At 53.7% G+C, this 12,363-nt stretch overlaps 3 protein-coding genes across 3 annotated transcripts; 1 reads left to right on the top strand and 2 right to left on the bottom strand.

Moving 5' to 3' along the window:
* The first annotated feature begins 56 nt into the window (after positions 1-56).
* On the top strand, positions 57-2,363 carry LOC121590385 (phospholipid phosphatase 4). Its single transcript, XM_041910038.1, has 3 exons — positions 57-475; positions 550-935; positions 1,609-2,363. The coding sequence occupies exons 1-3, from the start codon at positions 342-344 to the stop codon at positions 2,088-2,090; spliced, it is 1,002 nt and encodes a 333-aa protein (XP_041765972.1). The 5' UTR covers positions 57-341; the 3' UTR covers positions 2,091-2,363.
* Positions 2,221-4,197, bottom strand: LOC121590386 (probable acylpyruvase FAHD2, mitochondrial). The gene is made up of 2 exons (XM_041910039.1): positions 3,355-4,197; positions 2,221-2,875 (listed from the first exon to the last, which is right to left on the bottom strand). The coding sequence occupies exons 1-2, from the start codon at positions 3,417-3,419 to the stop codon at positions 2,254-2,256; spliced, it is 687 nt and encodes a 228-aa protein (XP_041765973.1). The 5' UTR covers positions 3,420-4,197; the 3' UTR covers positions 2,221-2,253.
* Positions 4,198-4,301: 104 nt separating this feature from the next.
* Positions 4,302-12,291, bottom strand: LOC121590381. Its single transcript, XM_041910035.1, has 7 exons — positions 9,728-12,291; positions 8,182-9,152; positions 7,972-8,105; positions 7,813-7,888; positions 5,991-6,085; positions 5,590-5,920; positions 4,302-5,508 (listed from the first exon to the last, which is right to left on the bottom strand). The coding sequence occupies exons 1-7, from the start codon at positions 10,129-10,131 to the stop codon at positions 4,946-4,948; spliced, it is 2,574 nt and encodes an 857-aa protein (XP_041765969.1). The 5' UTR covers positions 10,132-12,291; the 3' UTR covers positions 4,302-4,945.
* Between the last annotated feature and the right edge of the window lie 72 nt (positions 12,292-12,363).

Raw genomic sequence — 12,363 nt, forward strand, 5'->3', positions numbered from 1 at the left:
TTTCCGATGAATCATCTGCTATTTGGGTGATGTAAATCATTTCACCTGTTTCTTCACTCTTCGCAGTCGGGCTGCTTGTGGCCGACGTTCCACAGGCCCATTGTTTACGCACATGATCATGTTTACATTTTTCTACGACTATCTCTTTCGCGAAGCAGCTGCCTGTGCCGTTCACTCTCACACACACTCGCCATATGCCGAGCTGTCAGCTGTTGTGATGTGTCCCGTTCGCACGCTTCGGACCAGGACGCTGCTCGTGCCCTCTGGAACACTGTAGTGCGTGTCACGGTTTGGAGTGATAACAAAAGTGTGTGTGTTTGTGCAATTCCTGCAAACCGGACATGACGTCCAAGGGCATGTCCGGCGTGGCGTACGCTTGCGGCGGTACGGCGGGACAGAAGAAACTTCCACGCGCCCCGGAATACAACCTGCCGCTGGAAACGGTCGTGCGGATTGCTCTGACGTGTATTTACATGTAAGCAGGGCAGCCGGCTCCCCCACCGTAACCCATGCACTCATCTGTTTGCTATTTTTCCTATTTCTCCCCAGTGCGCTGGAGTTTAAGGCCCCGTTCGTGCGCAAGATCCAGCCGGAAGAGCTGTGGCTGTACCGGAATCCCCGCACGGACAGCTACGTACCACTGACCATGCTTTGGCCGATCGTGCTCGGCGTGCCGGGGCTGGCATTCACGCTGCACTACCTGAGGACGCGCGACCGGCAGGAGCTGCGCTGCACCGTGCTCGCCTTCACGCTCGGGCTCGGCCTGAACGGGGTGATAACGAACACGGTCAAGATTGCGGTCGGCCGCCCGCGGCCGGATTTCTTCTGGCGCTGCTTCCCGGACGGTGTGCTGAACGACGAGCTGCACTGCACCGGGAAGGACATGCGCGCACTGATAGACGGGCGCAAGAGCTTCCCATCCGGGCATTCCTCCTGTAAGTTTCCCCAGGATCGAACCCCATGTGTGTGTGTGTGTGTGTGTGTGTGTGTGTGTGTGTGTGTGTGTGTGTGTGTGTGTGTGTGTGTGTGGTGTGTGTGTGTGTGTGTGGTGTGTGTGTGTGTGTGTGTGTGTGTGTGTGTGTGTGTGTGTGTGTGTGTGTGGTGTGTGTGTGTGTGTGTGTGTGTGTGTGTGTGTGTGTGTGTGTGTGTGTGTGTGGTGTGTGTGTGTGTGTGTGTGGTGTGTGTGTGGTGTGTGTGTTGTGTGTGTGTGTGGTGTGTGGTGGGTGTGTGTGTGTGTGTGTGTGTGTGTGTGTGTGTGTGTGTGTGTGTGTGTGTGTGTGTGTGTGTGTGTGTGTGTGTGTGTGTGTGTGTGTGTGTGTGTGTGTGTGTGTGTGTGTGTGTGTGTGTGTGTGTGTGTGTGTGTGTGTGTGTGGTGTGTGTGTGTGTGTGTGTGTGTGTGTGTGTGTGTGTGTGTGTGTGTGTGTGTGTGTTGTGTGTGTGGTGTGTGTGTGTGTGTGTGTGTGTGTGTGTGGGTGTGTGTGTGTGTGTGGTGTGTGTGTGTGTGTGTGTGTGTGTGTGTGTGTGTGTGTGTGTGTGTGTGTGTGTGTGTGTGTGTGTGTGTGTGTGTGTGTGTGTGTCTCATGTGTCGCTTTTGCAACTCTTTTACAGTCGCCTTTGTTGGGCTCGGTTTCCTGACCTGGTACCTGATCGGCAAGCTGCACCTGATGAACGAACGGGGCCGGGGCCGGTCGGTGCGCGTGATTGCCGCCGGGTTGCCCCTGTTTGCCGCCACCATGATCGCGATCAGCCGAACGTGCGACTACCATCATCACTGGCAGGACGTGACGGTCGGTTCGCTGATCGGGATCGTGCTGTCCTATCTCTGCTACCGTCAGTACTTTCCCGCCTTTTCCGACCGCAACTGTCACGTGCCGTACGCGCTGCTCGACGCCACACCGAGCAGCCCGAGTCGAGTGAAGCGTGCGCAACCGCTACCGGCTGGCGGAACGGCACCGAACACTCCGGCGCACCGGCCGACCCACTACGAGGCGCGTGCTCAGGATGATGAGCAGGAACAGGATTCGGATACCGAGACGAGACGGTTACTGTCCTCATCACCGGCCGAGCAGAAGGAAGCGAAGTGGATTTAGTATGGCGGCCATGTTATATCTCGAAACAGCACGAGTAGCAAGTCACCTGGCATAATGACCGTATAGGATATAATCCAACACAGACACACACACACACAGACAGGGTGAACGAATTTATTCCGTTGATATGTTTAAGTTTCGCAAACCCCCCCCCCCCCCGCCGCTACTCATCAGCCACCTGGCAGCGCATCGTCATCAGGTCTTCCCCTAGCCCACACACAATTACGTCCCCGTGCCGTACTGGGCCGGCACCGGCCGGCGTACCCGTCAGCAGCAGATCGTTCTCCTCCAGCGTCATGAAGCGCGACACGTACGCGATTAGCTCCGCGATCGGGAAGATCAGATTGCGCGTACTGTCGTCCTGCTTGCGCACACCGTTGACCTCGCACCAGACGCGCACATCGTCCGGGTTGGGCAGGTCGGCCCGCCGCACCATCGCGCTGACCGGCGTGGACGTGTCGAACCCCTTGCCAAGGCACCAGGGCAGTCCCTTCGGCCGGGCGTCCAGTATAAAGTCCATGCCGGTCATGTCGAGGGCGAGACAGTAGCCACCGACGTACGTCATCGCCTGGTCGGTGGGCACATTCGCGCAGCGCCGCCCGATGATGACGCCCAGCTCGGCCTCGAAGTTGATTACGCCGCCGAAGACGCGCGGGATGCGGATGGTTGGCGGGGTGCCGGTGGAGCCAGTCGATCCACTGCCAGCGTCCAGCAGGGACGAGATGGGCTTGAAGAAGATGACGGGTGCATCCGGTTTGGGGGAGTTTGTGAGGCGCAAAATTTCTCTACGATAAAACAGGAAGAAATTAGCAGTGAAGCAGTGAACAGTCAGGCGAGAATAGGGAGGGGGGGGGGTCGGTTTCGTTCCGTAGAAGTATTAGACGCGTCCATTTGCCACACGAACACACTCAGGATACGGGGAAGTAGTAGCTTAGTGGTTGTGGGTAGAACGATTAGTTTAGCGCACCCTCAGAAAGTCATTAGTTCCTTCCGTCCTTTATGTGGTTGAAGGCGAAATGAACCAGCGAAAGAAGTGAGAAGTTAAGCACGAAAATGCGAAGTTGCATTTAGTTGTAAGTAATCGAAACGATTCATTGAACTGAGCTGTGTTTTTAGGTTCCAACAGTTGGATTATTTTTTAGTACAAATTTTTTCCCGCCCAACCAAAAAAAGGGGAACCCGTCCTCTTCACCTCCATTCCTTTCCTTTGATTTTGAACGATACAGTGAAGGAAATAAATTAAAACTCTGACCCCGATACCTACTTGTAGTTTACGCCAGCACCGATAATTTTCCTGGTCGACTGCAAGAACTTGGACGTGGTCGGCATCTTGGACGGAGCGCGCGGGAACAGCTCTGGGGAAGTGGTTGCTACGCCTGGGCAATCGGTTGCTCCGTTGCTTCGACTGGCGTGTCTCGCCCGTTCGGTGGGGTCTGGGGTACTGCTGCTGCTGCGGCACGTCGAGGCACGAATCGTCAGCTGTTGTGTTACTACGCCGTGTATCAATTAGGAGATGGTACGATCGATCGCATACACGAAAGAGAGGGGGTAATTTGAGGTATGCTAAGACACGCAAGCACACACATACACAAGTACAGCCCTGATCCAACCGGGGAAGTAAGCAGCACTGCTCGGTGTGTAATCAATTGGGGAGCACCGCACTCACAACAAACAAGATTGATAAGGGCTTGTACAGCCAGCACACCACCACCACCATACCATTGCGACAACATACGAGGGGGGTGGGGGTCACAAACGCACACCATTGCAGTTACTGCTGCGACACGATGTAGGGCGTATTCGGTCATATCTTCGGCGAGGTGGTGATAGTAGAAGAAAAACCGGTCTTGGGTAAGATTTGCGCCGATGTACAATGTGTGCAGCACGCACTGTATGCTTGTGATCATCGATGCAGCAGCACGGGCACGAATGTACGGTTAGGGAAGCCGCAACCAATTGTGCTGAGGAGCGGGAGGTCTGAAGTCGTATGCAATATCTTTGAAACTAAGTAGCAATTCTTATCACTACACCGGGGGAGGAGAAGGTGTTGATTGCCGTCCCGTGAATTATCTCTTGCGCCATAACTGAAAAAAACAGGTTCACAGGAAGCTTCCACCGAAATAGCAATACTTACGGGATGTACAATTAGACTGATGCCATATTTTCGGTTACTTAGCAACGCAACGAGACGCACGCCATGTAGTCGGGTCGTAATGTTTCGCTCCATCAAATGGTGTAGTGATCAACAGTTTAATATACAATATTTGTTTTCTTCTTCTGCTTCTTCTTCTTCTTCTTGCTGCTTCTTGTTCCTAATAATCCAACAATATCGCATGGCCCGCAAACGACGGCGGCTTCGTGAGTCCCCTTCTCGCCGCCCGTTCAAACTTTATACGCTCTACCTAGGAGCTCCTATCTAGTGTGCACCTGCCACAAGCACATATCATTATGAACACACACACACACTCACACAACCACGCATACACATACACACACAATAACTCACACATACACACACAAACATGCAGAACTATTGGTACTCGAACTAGTAGTATCTTCTTCGATTCTTCCACGTTTTGCCTCTCGAGTTTAGACGTTTTCACACACGCCACCCCTGCTTTCTGCTGGCTTAGGTAGTGCGCCCCGGGGGGTTAAAAAGTGTGTTGTCCCTAGCCGCTTTTTTATTTTATTTTAGTGCCTTTCGTGGTGCCTTTCCACCGCTCGGCTTTGGCCTTTGGCTTTCTACACAGGGTCACCCGTTCGTTCGCGTTCTTTACTTGCAAAAGGAAATAAAAGGACACAAAAAGGAAAAGATACTTGCTCCCTAATTTACCGTACCGTACCGCATGCCGCCACTACTCGTGATGCCGCAGCCCGCAGATGGAGATGAAGGTGCTAAAGTTCTGCAGATGGCAGGCCGGTATGACGGTGTACGCGATGCGGGCCCCGTTCGCCGGCGACACCAGAAAGCTCTCGATCGCATCGATCAGAAACTGTACGGACGGCACGGCATCGACCTGATAGAACACGCGCAGATGGACCGACGGCGGTGGTGGCGGTACGGCCCCCCGCGCCTGATGGGGCCGCACGATCTGGTCCTCGTCGCCGGTGCCGGCCGGCTCATCTGAGTTGCTGGCGGCGGACGGCGAGGACGGGCTGGTGCCGAGCAGGCCCGGGTACGCCTGGAGCAGCTTGCGCAGCACGTACGCGATCGTGTCGTGCAGGTGGTCGCGCGTGATCCGCTGCGCCAGCTGGCTGTGATGGTGCAGATAGTCGTCGGTCAGCTCGGTCAGCTTGGTGGTGGAGGTGGCCAGCCCGGTCGACACGTAGCACACGATCGAGGCGCAGTTGTTTTCGTAGTTCCAGCGCCGCCGGATCGATATCGAGTACTCGCCGATCGAGCAGCCCGTTTCCTCGTCTGTACCGGGCGGACGGAGTAGTGTTAGGAGAGTTAGGAAGGCGAACTAAGAACTTTTTCGGCGCAATGGCAACTACTTACAGTCAAACTTGTCGTTGTGCGAATGGGCCCACACCTGCCACTCGACCAGGGCGCCGCGGGGCAGCGCCGGCACCACGATGTAGTCGATGATCGCGTTCGCCGTCCGCCGTTCCCACTGCCGCCGGGCCTCGTAGATGTAGCTCGGGTGCGTCACGAAACAGATGCCCTGCACGACGTCCCGCAGCTGGCCGCCCTGCGCATTCATTGCCTTCGCTATTCGGCTGAGGTGGCGCAGTGTCAGCTTGCACTGCTGCCTGATGCCGCCCTCGATGATCGTCATGCTGCCCGGCACGAGCGCAATCTGGCCGGAGATGTACGTGATGTGGCCGACCTGTTGGGGGAAATGTGTGGAAGGCGAGTTTAGTTATGAGTACATCCCCTTTTCCCGGGTCGATGCTTACTTTGGTCGATTGGCTGTAGGTGCCGATGTTGGCCGGTGCCCAATGAGAAATACCCTGCACGTGCATTGTCTGTCGTTTGTGTTCCAGTTCCGACGCTGTAGGAATAGAATGTTTAAAAAACCACGCATTGCAGGCCTTTTTATTTGAACTTTGACACGGCTTTGCTAAGATGTAAAGGGGAAGGAAGGTAAAGATGGACACTGCGGGTAAGATTGACACTTCTCATAAATGCATGAAAAAGGTAATTTTCGAATAATTCAACAATGCAGCATCCGAACTGAGAGTAAAACAACACATTTGAGAACATTTTTGGCACAATATATGAAAAAATGGTTACATTCACGAAGAAAACATTTTTTTAAACGTGCGCACCCTTGTGGATCTAATTTGATTACTGCAGATCTTAAGCTCTGTAACTTGCACTGTTTCTATTTTCAGAAGTTTTATTACATGAGTGAGTTGTCGTGATTATCACGAGCAAAAAACTGGCGACTGAGCGAGAATGAGAGTAATACAAAATCTTGTTTTTGGTGGTTCATGAATCCTGACACCAAAGCGGGAAAGACGGACACTCTGTCGTAGGGAAAGACGGACACTATGGCGAAGGGAAAGATGGACCCCAAATTTGTTGATTTACTTTACTTCTTATATCAATTGGTGATGAAAGTATTCAATCAAACGCCTTTAATAAATATATCTCGAAGATATAAACCTTCCAGCGACTAGAGAAAGTATTGGAATTAACGAGAAATGAAGCACTATTTATGCTATTACTGCTCGACGCTGATGAGGCACTTTACAAATCTTGACATCTTGTCATATGACTTGGACAACTTTAATCCACAAGAAGAGCGAGCACTCATATAAATTCGTGCTGGGATAGATGAATAGATACTATGGGATTACAAATATCAAAAAGTTCAATCTACAATGGAAAAAATGGCTGCGTCTATTACAGACTCTCTTTCCTATTGGAAGTGAACTTCATATGATGGAAATTGGACCCTATTTAGGCAGGCGGCTGGGAAATTCCTATTGGATTTGTCCAACAATAGTGCTGTAGAGTCAATATTTGTTGGACAAATCCCATTACGATAAGTTCATGTCCAATAATAAAGAGTCAATAAAGTCTCCCACAGCTATGAGAAATCCTGGAAAACTCTGTAACAACAACAAACATGCTGTAATTTTAGAGTAATTTCCTAAAGAGAAGTTTTAGACTGTTGTTCTGTAAGCTGGGGCAACGTCAATGGGATAGGTTAAAATATTATAAACCTCTTCAATTACCAACGTTTTCTACAGGTCTCCATCCCCTTGATGGTGTCCATCAGGTCCATATCAGGTGTCCGTCTTACGCAAATATTTCAAAAATGCACAAAAAAACTTGCTTATGTTTTTATTTCATGAAAAAAAACATAAAAGGCGATAGAAACTTAAAAGTTTAAACACATTTTCTGATAAAATCCGAGTTTAACACAATGTGCATGTACATTTGGGCCGGTCTGGTGGTACAGTCGTCAACTCGTACGACGTAACAACATGCCCGTCATGGGTTCAAGTCCCGAATAGACCGTGCCCCCATACGTAGGACTTGACTATCCTGCTATGGTAACAATAAGTCACTTAAAGCCAAGCTCACTTCACCTAGTCGGTACAGGCAGGCCTTGACCGACAGCGGTTGTTGTGCCAAAGAAGAATAAGCATGTACATTTACATGATCGTTGTATTACTATATTCCAAGATTGTTTACATTTTCCTTAAGGTGTCCGTCTTTACCTACCTTCCCCTATTTCCTATTTCCTCGAGCGTGATTTGAACTTACCACTAGAAACGGGATTAAAAGCAACAGCCTCCAGCACGACGGCACAGTCCGCCGGCAGGGGACATTCCACGCACACCTACCGGGAGGGGGGAAAGCACAGAAAAACGTTCGGTAAATACGTTCGAGATCGGGAGGCACCCACGCTGCCTTGCTACTTACTCGCGTCGGAGGATTCGGGAATGCGAACACCGTTGAGTAGATTTCGTTGATAAAGCTATATTCGGTCATATTTCGCACGTACAGCGTAATGTAGCATATCTGGCGCAGCGTGAACGAGTGCGATTGAATCATTTCTGCAAAAGAAAAGAAGTGCGTTTACAGGAAAAATCGGTCGATCGAACGCAGTTTTGGTGGGACGCTGCCCGTTACCTTCCAGCGTCGCCAGTGCGCTGGCCATGGCTTGCCGAGAGTCCTGCCCGCACCCCTGCACACCGGCCACCCACATCCAGCCCTTCGAGTTGACGATCGCGCGCGGTTTGTTGGCCAGCGGTCGGCTTTCGCGCGCGTACTGAAATGGAGGCTGCACCTCCACCGGGCCCACCACCATCGGCGCGTCGTTCAGTGACAGTGGGCCCGGGGCCGTGCCAACGCTACTACCCTCGCCCGCGCCGATGCAGGAGCGCGCCTTCGTCACGATCCGGACGGGTGATTTGCTGCTAAACGGGGCGCACGTTTCGAGGCTTGTGCACAGCGTCAGCTCCTTCGTGATGCTGTTGCTGCGTGACAGCACTACCGCGGTACCTGCTGCCGCCGCCGTCATCCCGATCCCGCTTAGATCGTCCTTGCTGAAGGAGCTGCGCATGACGCTGCCGCGGGAGACCGCACCGAGCCCGGGCACCAGCCCGCAACTGCTGCGCTCAATCAGCTCCAGCTCGGTTTCGCTCAGGTCCGGGTCGCTCAGATCGCTGTAGCTCGACTCGTTCAGATCGTGGATAAAGTCGAGCGAGTTTTTGATCAGCACCGGCTCGATGCGCTCCTTCGGCACCAGCCGCAGCTTGGTGAAGTTCAGGTAGCCGACCGGGCAGACCGGATCGGCCGAGCTGATGACCGTCTGCACGTCGTCCACCACGATCCGGCTGCGGAACAGCGGGCAGTCGAGCGTGAACGTTTCGTACTCGCCGCCCTCGCCGCACACGTTCAGCCCGTACTTGTCGCGCATCAGCAGCAGGTGCGGCTGCAGCTCCTTGAGCGATTTGCCCAGGTGCCGGTCCGGCATGAGCCCGAGCGCCGCCACCTTGATGATGATCGCGTGCACCTGACAGTCGATCATCTCCTGCAGCAGCTCGGTCTGGTCCCGGCGCCACAGGTACGCGAGCGAGATAAGGTTCAGCCGGGTGCAGCTAAAAGCAGGAAGTAAACAAAGGGGGGGATTTAATTCGATGCATGCAATGTTGCAGTCCAACTCAGCCCGAGAGCACTGTGTGTGCGTCTGTGTATGTGTGTGAGTGCGTGTGTATTGTAAATCATTCAAATCTGAATCTTCCCGCCCGAGTGCCTTAATCTTTTGGCTTTCTCGCGAACTGCTTGATTCGCATCGTCGTTAACGCAAGGTCGGAGCTAGGTCGGATTGGGTTGCCTGTATTACCTCTCTATTATTTCCTCATTTACGTCATGTGCTTTAAATTCTTATCATTTTTCCCCTCAATCATTAGTTAGAGAGGCACAGGAAAAAATAGATCTGTCTACTCTGGTAAACTCGCCAGATCCAAACATCCCCGTGCGTCTCCCAGCTGCCGCGAGCACAAGCATGACACAACAATGTAAAACACGTGTAAAGGACCGGTTGCAACGAGACGGACAAACATGCGCCCGATAAGATAACAGACAAGCGCCATTCCCATTCCTGCCCATACCCCGCGGAGTCACAGCAAGTGCAGCACACAGTACACAGCACACACCGCCCCGAAGCACTTACACATTCTCCACCCGTACGCGCTGATAGTCGGACAGGATGGCACCGACGGCCACCGCCTCGACGCGCTGCTCCCGCTGCACCTCCGCCAGCAGCTCGTACAGATCCTCCACCTCGTCGTCCTCGGTCGGCTCGTAGTGGCCCTTGGTGTTGATCGAGTGGCCGCGCGTCATGCGCCGGTACAGTGGCAGCTCCATCGCCTGGGCCAGCTTCTCGATCCCCTGGTGGCCCACCGTCTGGTACATGTAGCTGTCCAGCTCGTCCCGGTCCTTCGGATGGAGGTTGGCCAGCGCGACCAGCTCGTGGCCCTCCGCCACCACCTGCATCATGTTGTACGTGCTGTCCTTGCCGCCGCTGACCAGCGCCACCACCCGCATCTTCCGGTCGCCGCGGGCCCCGGTCGCCATACTACCGTCCCTTCGCTTGCTTCACCCCCTTTCCCCTTTTGCAACTGTGATTTTGCGCCGCTACTGGATGCGCCGCACGGGCATGAGGAAACACAAAACGCTGCTCAAGCGCTAAAAACACACACACAAACACACACACCCACACACGACAGCGACGGCACACGGTCGCTTCCGCTGCAACGTGCGATGCGATGGTACGGCGCTCGCTGTCGTCACGGTAACGGCGGGGTGTATTAACGCGGTCAAGTGTGCCTGGCCCGGCGACGTTCCCACACCACACTCTACAGCCAACAGCTGTTTGTGACGGGCTTGTGTTTTGTTTCACTCTTTCTTTTCTTTTTCGTTTTTCTTTTCTGCTTCTTCACTACCACTCACCACTTCCTCTGGGTATCAACACACACACACACACACACACACACACACACACACACACAAGCACACACACAAATAAATGGATGACGGCAACGGGAAGGATTGCTGTCCCGACGGTGGTGGTGCTGGTGAAGACAGAGACTGTGCCGAGTCGGAGTCGGAGCTGGTCACCGCAACAACGGCGGATGCGTTACCATGATGCGATATGCGCAAGGCGAAAAACAATATCGCACCGTCGCTCGCGTTCGTTTGGCGCGAAACTTCGGCAACGTCGGGGGCCCTCTAATACGCTGACCGACGGCACCGACGACCTTCACACGTTCTCCCTTTCTGGTTCGCTCGCGCCGAAGAGACGAGCGCACGGCCGTCGATGGCTAGGGATGGGCGATGAAGGGTGGAACGTGCGCGGAACGTGATTGTTGGTTGATTCTCGTACACACTATCACTAACCACACAGCGGTGGCGGCGGCGGCGGCTGCTGTGACGGCGACCACTTTCTGGGCTCACCCTCTCCGCCCAGTTTTGCTCCCCGGGCGTGTCGCGGTCTGAGCGCGGTCCGACGAAAGAGCTGCTATTTTACGCCCTCGCGGTCGGTTGTGCGTGGGCAAACTCTTTTGTCAGCGTCTAGAGCGCGATCGTATCGCTTTCTTCTTCCGTGCGGCGATCCGCGCACCACAGCATCCCACACTACTCGAGATCTCGCTCGCCGTCTCGCTCGCACACGGATTTTGTTGCAAAAATATCGGTACCGCACAGAGACAGTCGTCGTGCCCGTCCACTACAGCCCGCACAACTGGCACGACCACGGTCGGTCGGTGTTTTGCGATGGTCGGTGTTTAGGCCACGGTAGCGGAGCGAGAGGAAAGGGAGAAGGGGCGGGGGGGCACTTTTGTCACACACACACACGCACACTCGAACACACAAACACACACACACACTGTCGCGGTCAGTGTTCTAACCGCATGGCTGAGTTTCGGAATTTTTCCTTCAATCAAGGACTTTTTTACGTCTTGCCAACTTCGGAGGGAGCACGTTTCTTTTTGTTTTGTTGTTGTTGCTTTTCTTCAGGTTGAAGATGAGGGTAGGGGCGGTGGATTAGGCGGGGTTGCTTGCACAGTGTTTCGAGAGCTGGACGGGACGTGCGTAGAAGTATTGGCCAGAGGGGGGGGGTGGGGGGGGGGTGAGGAGGAACACGATAGGAACAACACTGAACTATCAATCAAATCACAGCCATCATCGCCCCAGCACCATCATCATCATCATCATCGGCTTCGCGCTATCATATCGTTAGTGCTGCCCCGTGTGCTTCGGTTTGCTTTTTTTTTTCTTTTGCACCGCTGCTCCCACCAGACCTGGCTGTTGCGCACTTTTGACTTTTGCACCCTTTTTTTCTACTGCTTCTAATTTCGAAACCATCCAAACCACCATCTGGCCGGGGAGGCCCGGGGCATGCAGGCGATACAGGAAAGGAATTCCGCAAACACTCGACACACTAATCCGTCATGGCACCGGGTCTGGAATATTGGGGAGGTGGAGGGCGGGGTGGAAGAAAGGCCGTTCTACTTCTTCTCCCTTGGGAGCACACTGTTCGCACCACTACCGCGATGATGGGACACTGAAAGGTGGGACACGGTGGTGCTTTCGCAACATTCAAACACCAATATTTTTGGCGCTTGTTATCAGCCAAAAATTTACTTCCACACCACGAGCACGACGGCTGCTGGTCCCGAAGCAGGAGTGGTGTAGAGTGCGCTCACTCGCACAACCGCACCTGGCATCTGCCTACTCGCTCACGCAACCGATTTGAAAGGCGATCAGGGATTTTGACAATCGGTTGCTTCAGGGTTGAGCGGGATGGAA

This window comes from Anopheles merus, chromosome 2R (genome assembly GCF_017562075.2).
Source record: "Anopheles merus strain MAF chromosome 2R, AmerM5.1, whole genome shotgun sequence".
Taxonomy (NCBI): Eukaryota; Metazoa; Arthropoda; class Insecta; order Diptera; family Culicidae; genus Anopheles; species Anopheles merus.

Coding starts and splice junctions, on each gene's coding strand:
- LOC121590381 (XM_041910035.1), bottom strand. CDS start 10,131: ATGGCGACCGGGGCCCGCGGCGACCGGAAGATGCGGGTGGTGGCGCTG. Junction 5,921..5,990: donor CCTACAGCCAATCGACCAAA/GTAAGCATCGAC, acceptor TTCCCCCAACAG/GTCGGCCACATCACGTACAT. Junction 5,509..5,589: donor GCACAACGACAAGTTTGACT/GTAAGTAGTTGC, acceptor CGCCCGGTACAG/ACGAGGAAACGGGCTGCTCG.
- LOC121590386 (XM_041910039.1), bottom strand. CDS start 3,419: ATGCCGACCACGTCCAAGTTCTTGCAGTCGACCAGGAAAATTATCGGT. Junction 2,876..3,354: donor GGTGCTGGCGTAAACTACAA/GTAGGTATCGGG, acceptor GTTTTATCGTAG/AGAAATTTTGCGCCTCACAA.
- LOC121590385 (XM_041910038.1), top strand. CDS start 342: ATGACGTCCAAGGGCATGTCCGGCGTGGCGTACGCTTGCGGCGGTACG. Junction 476..549: donor GCTCTGACGTGTATTTACAT/GTAAGCAGGGCA, acceptor ATTTCTCCCCAG/TGCGCTGGAGTTTAAGGCCC. Junction 936..1,608: donor CCCATCCGGGCATTCCTCCT/GTAAGTTTCCCC, acceptor ACTCTTTTACAG/TCGCCTTTGTTGGGCTCGGT.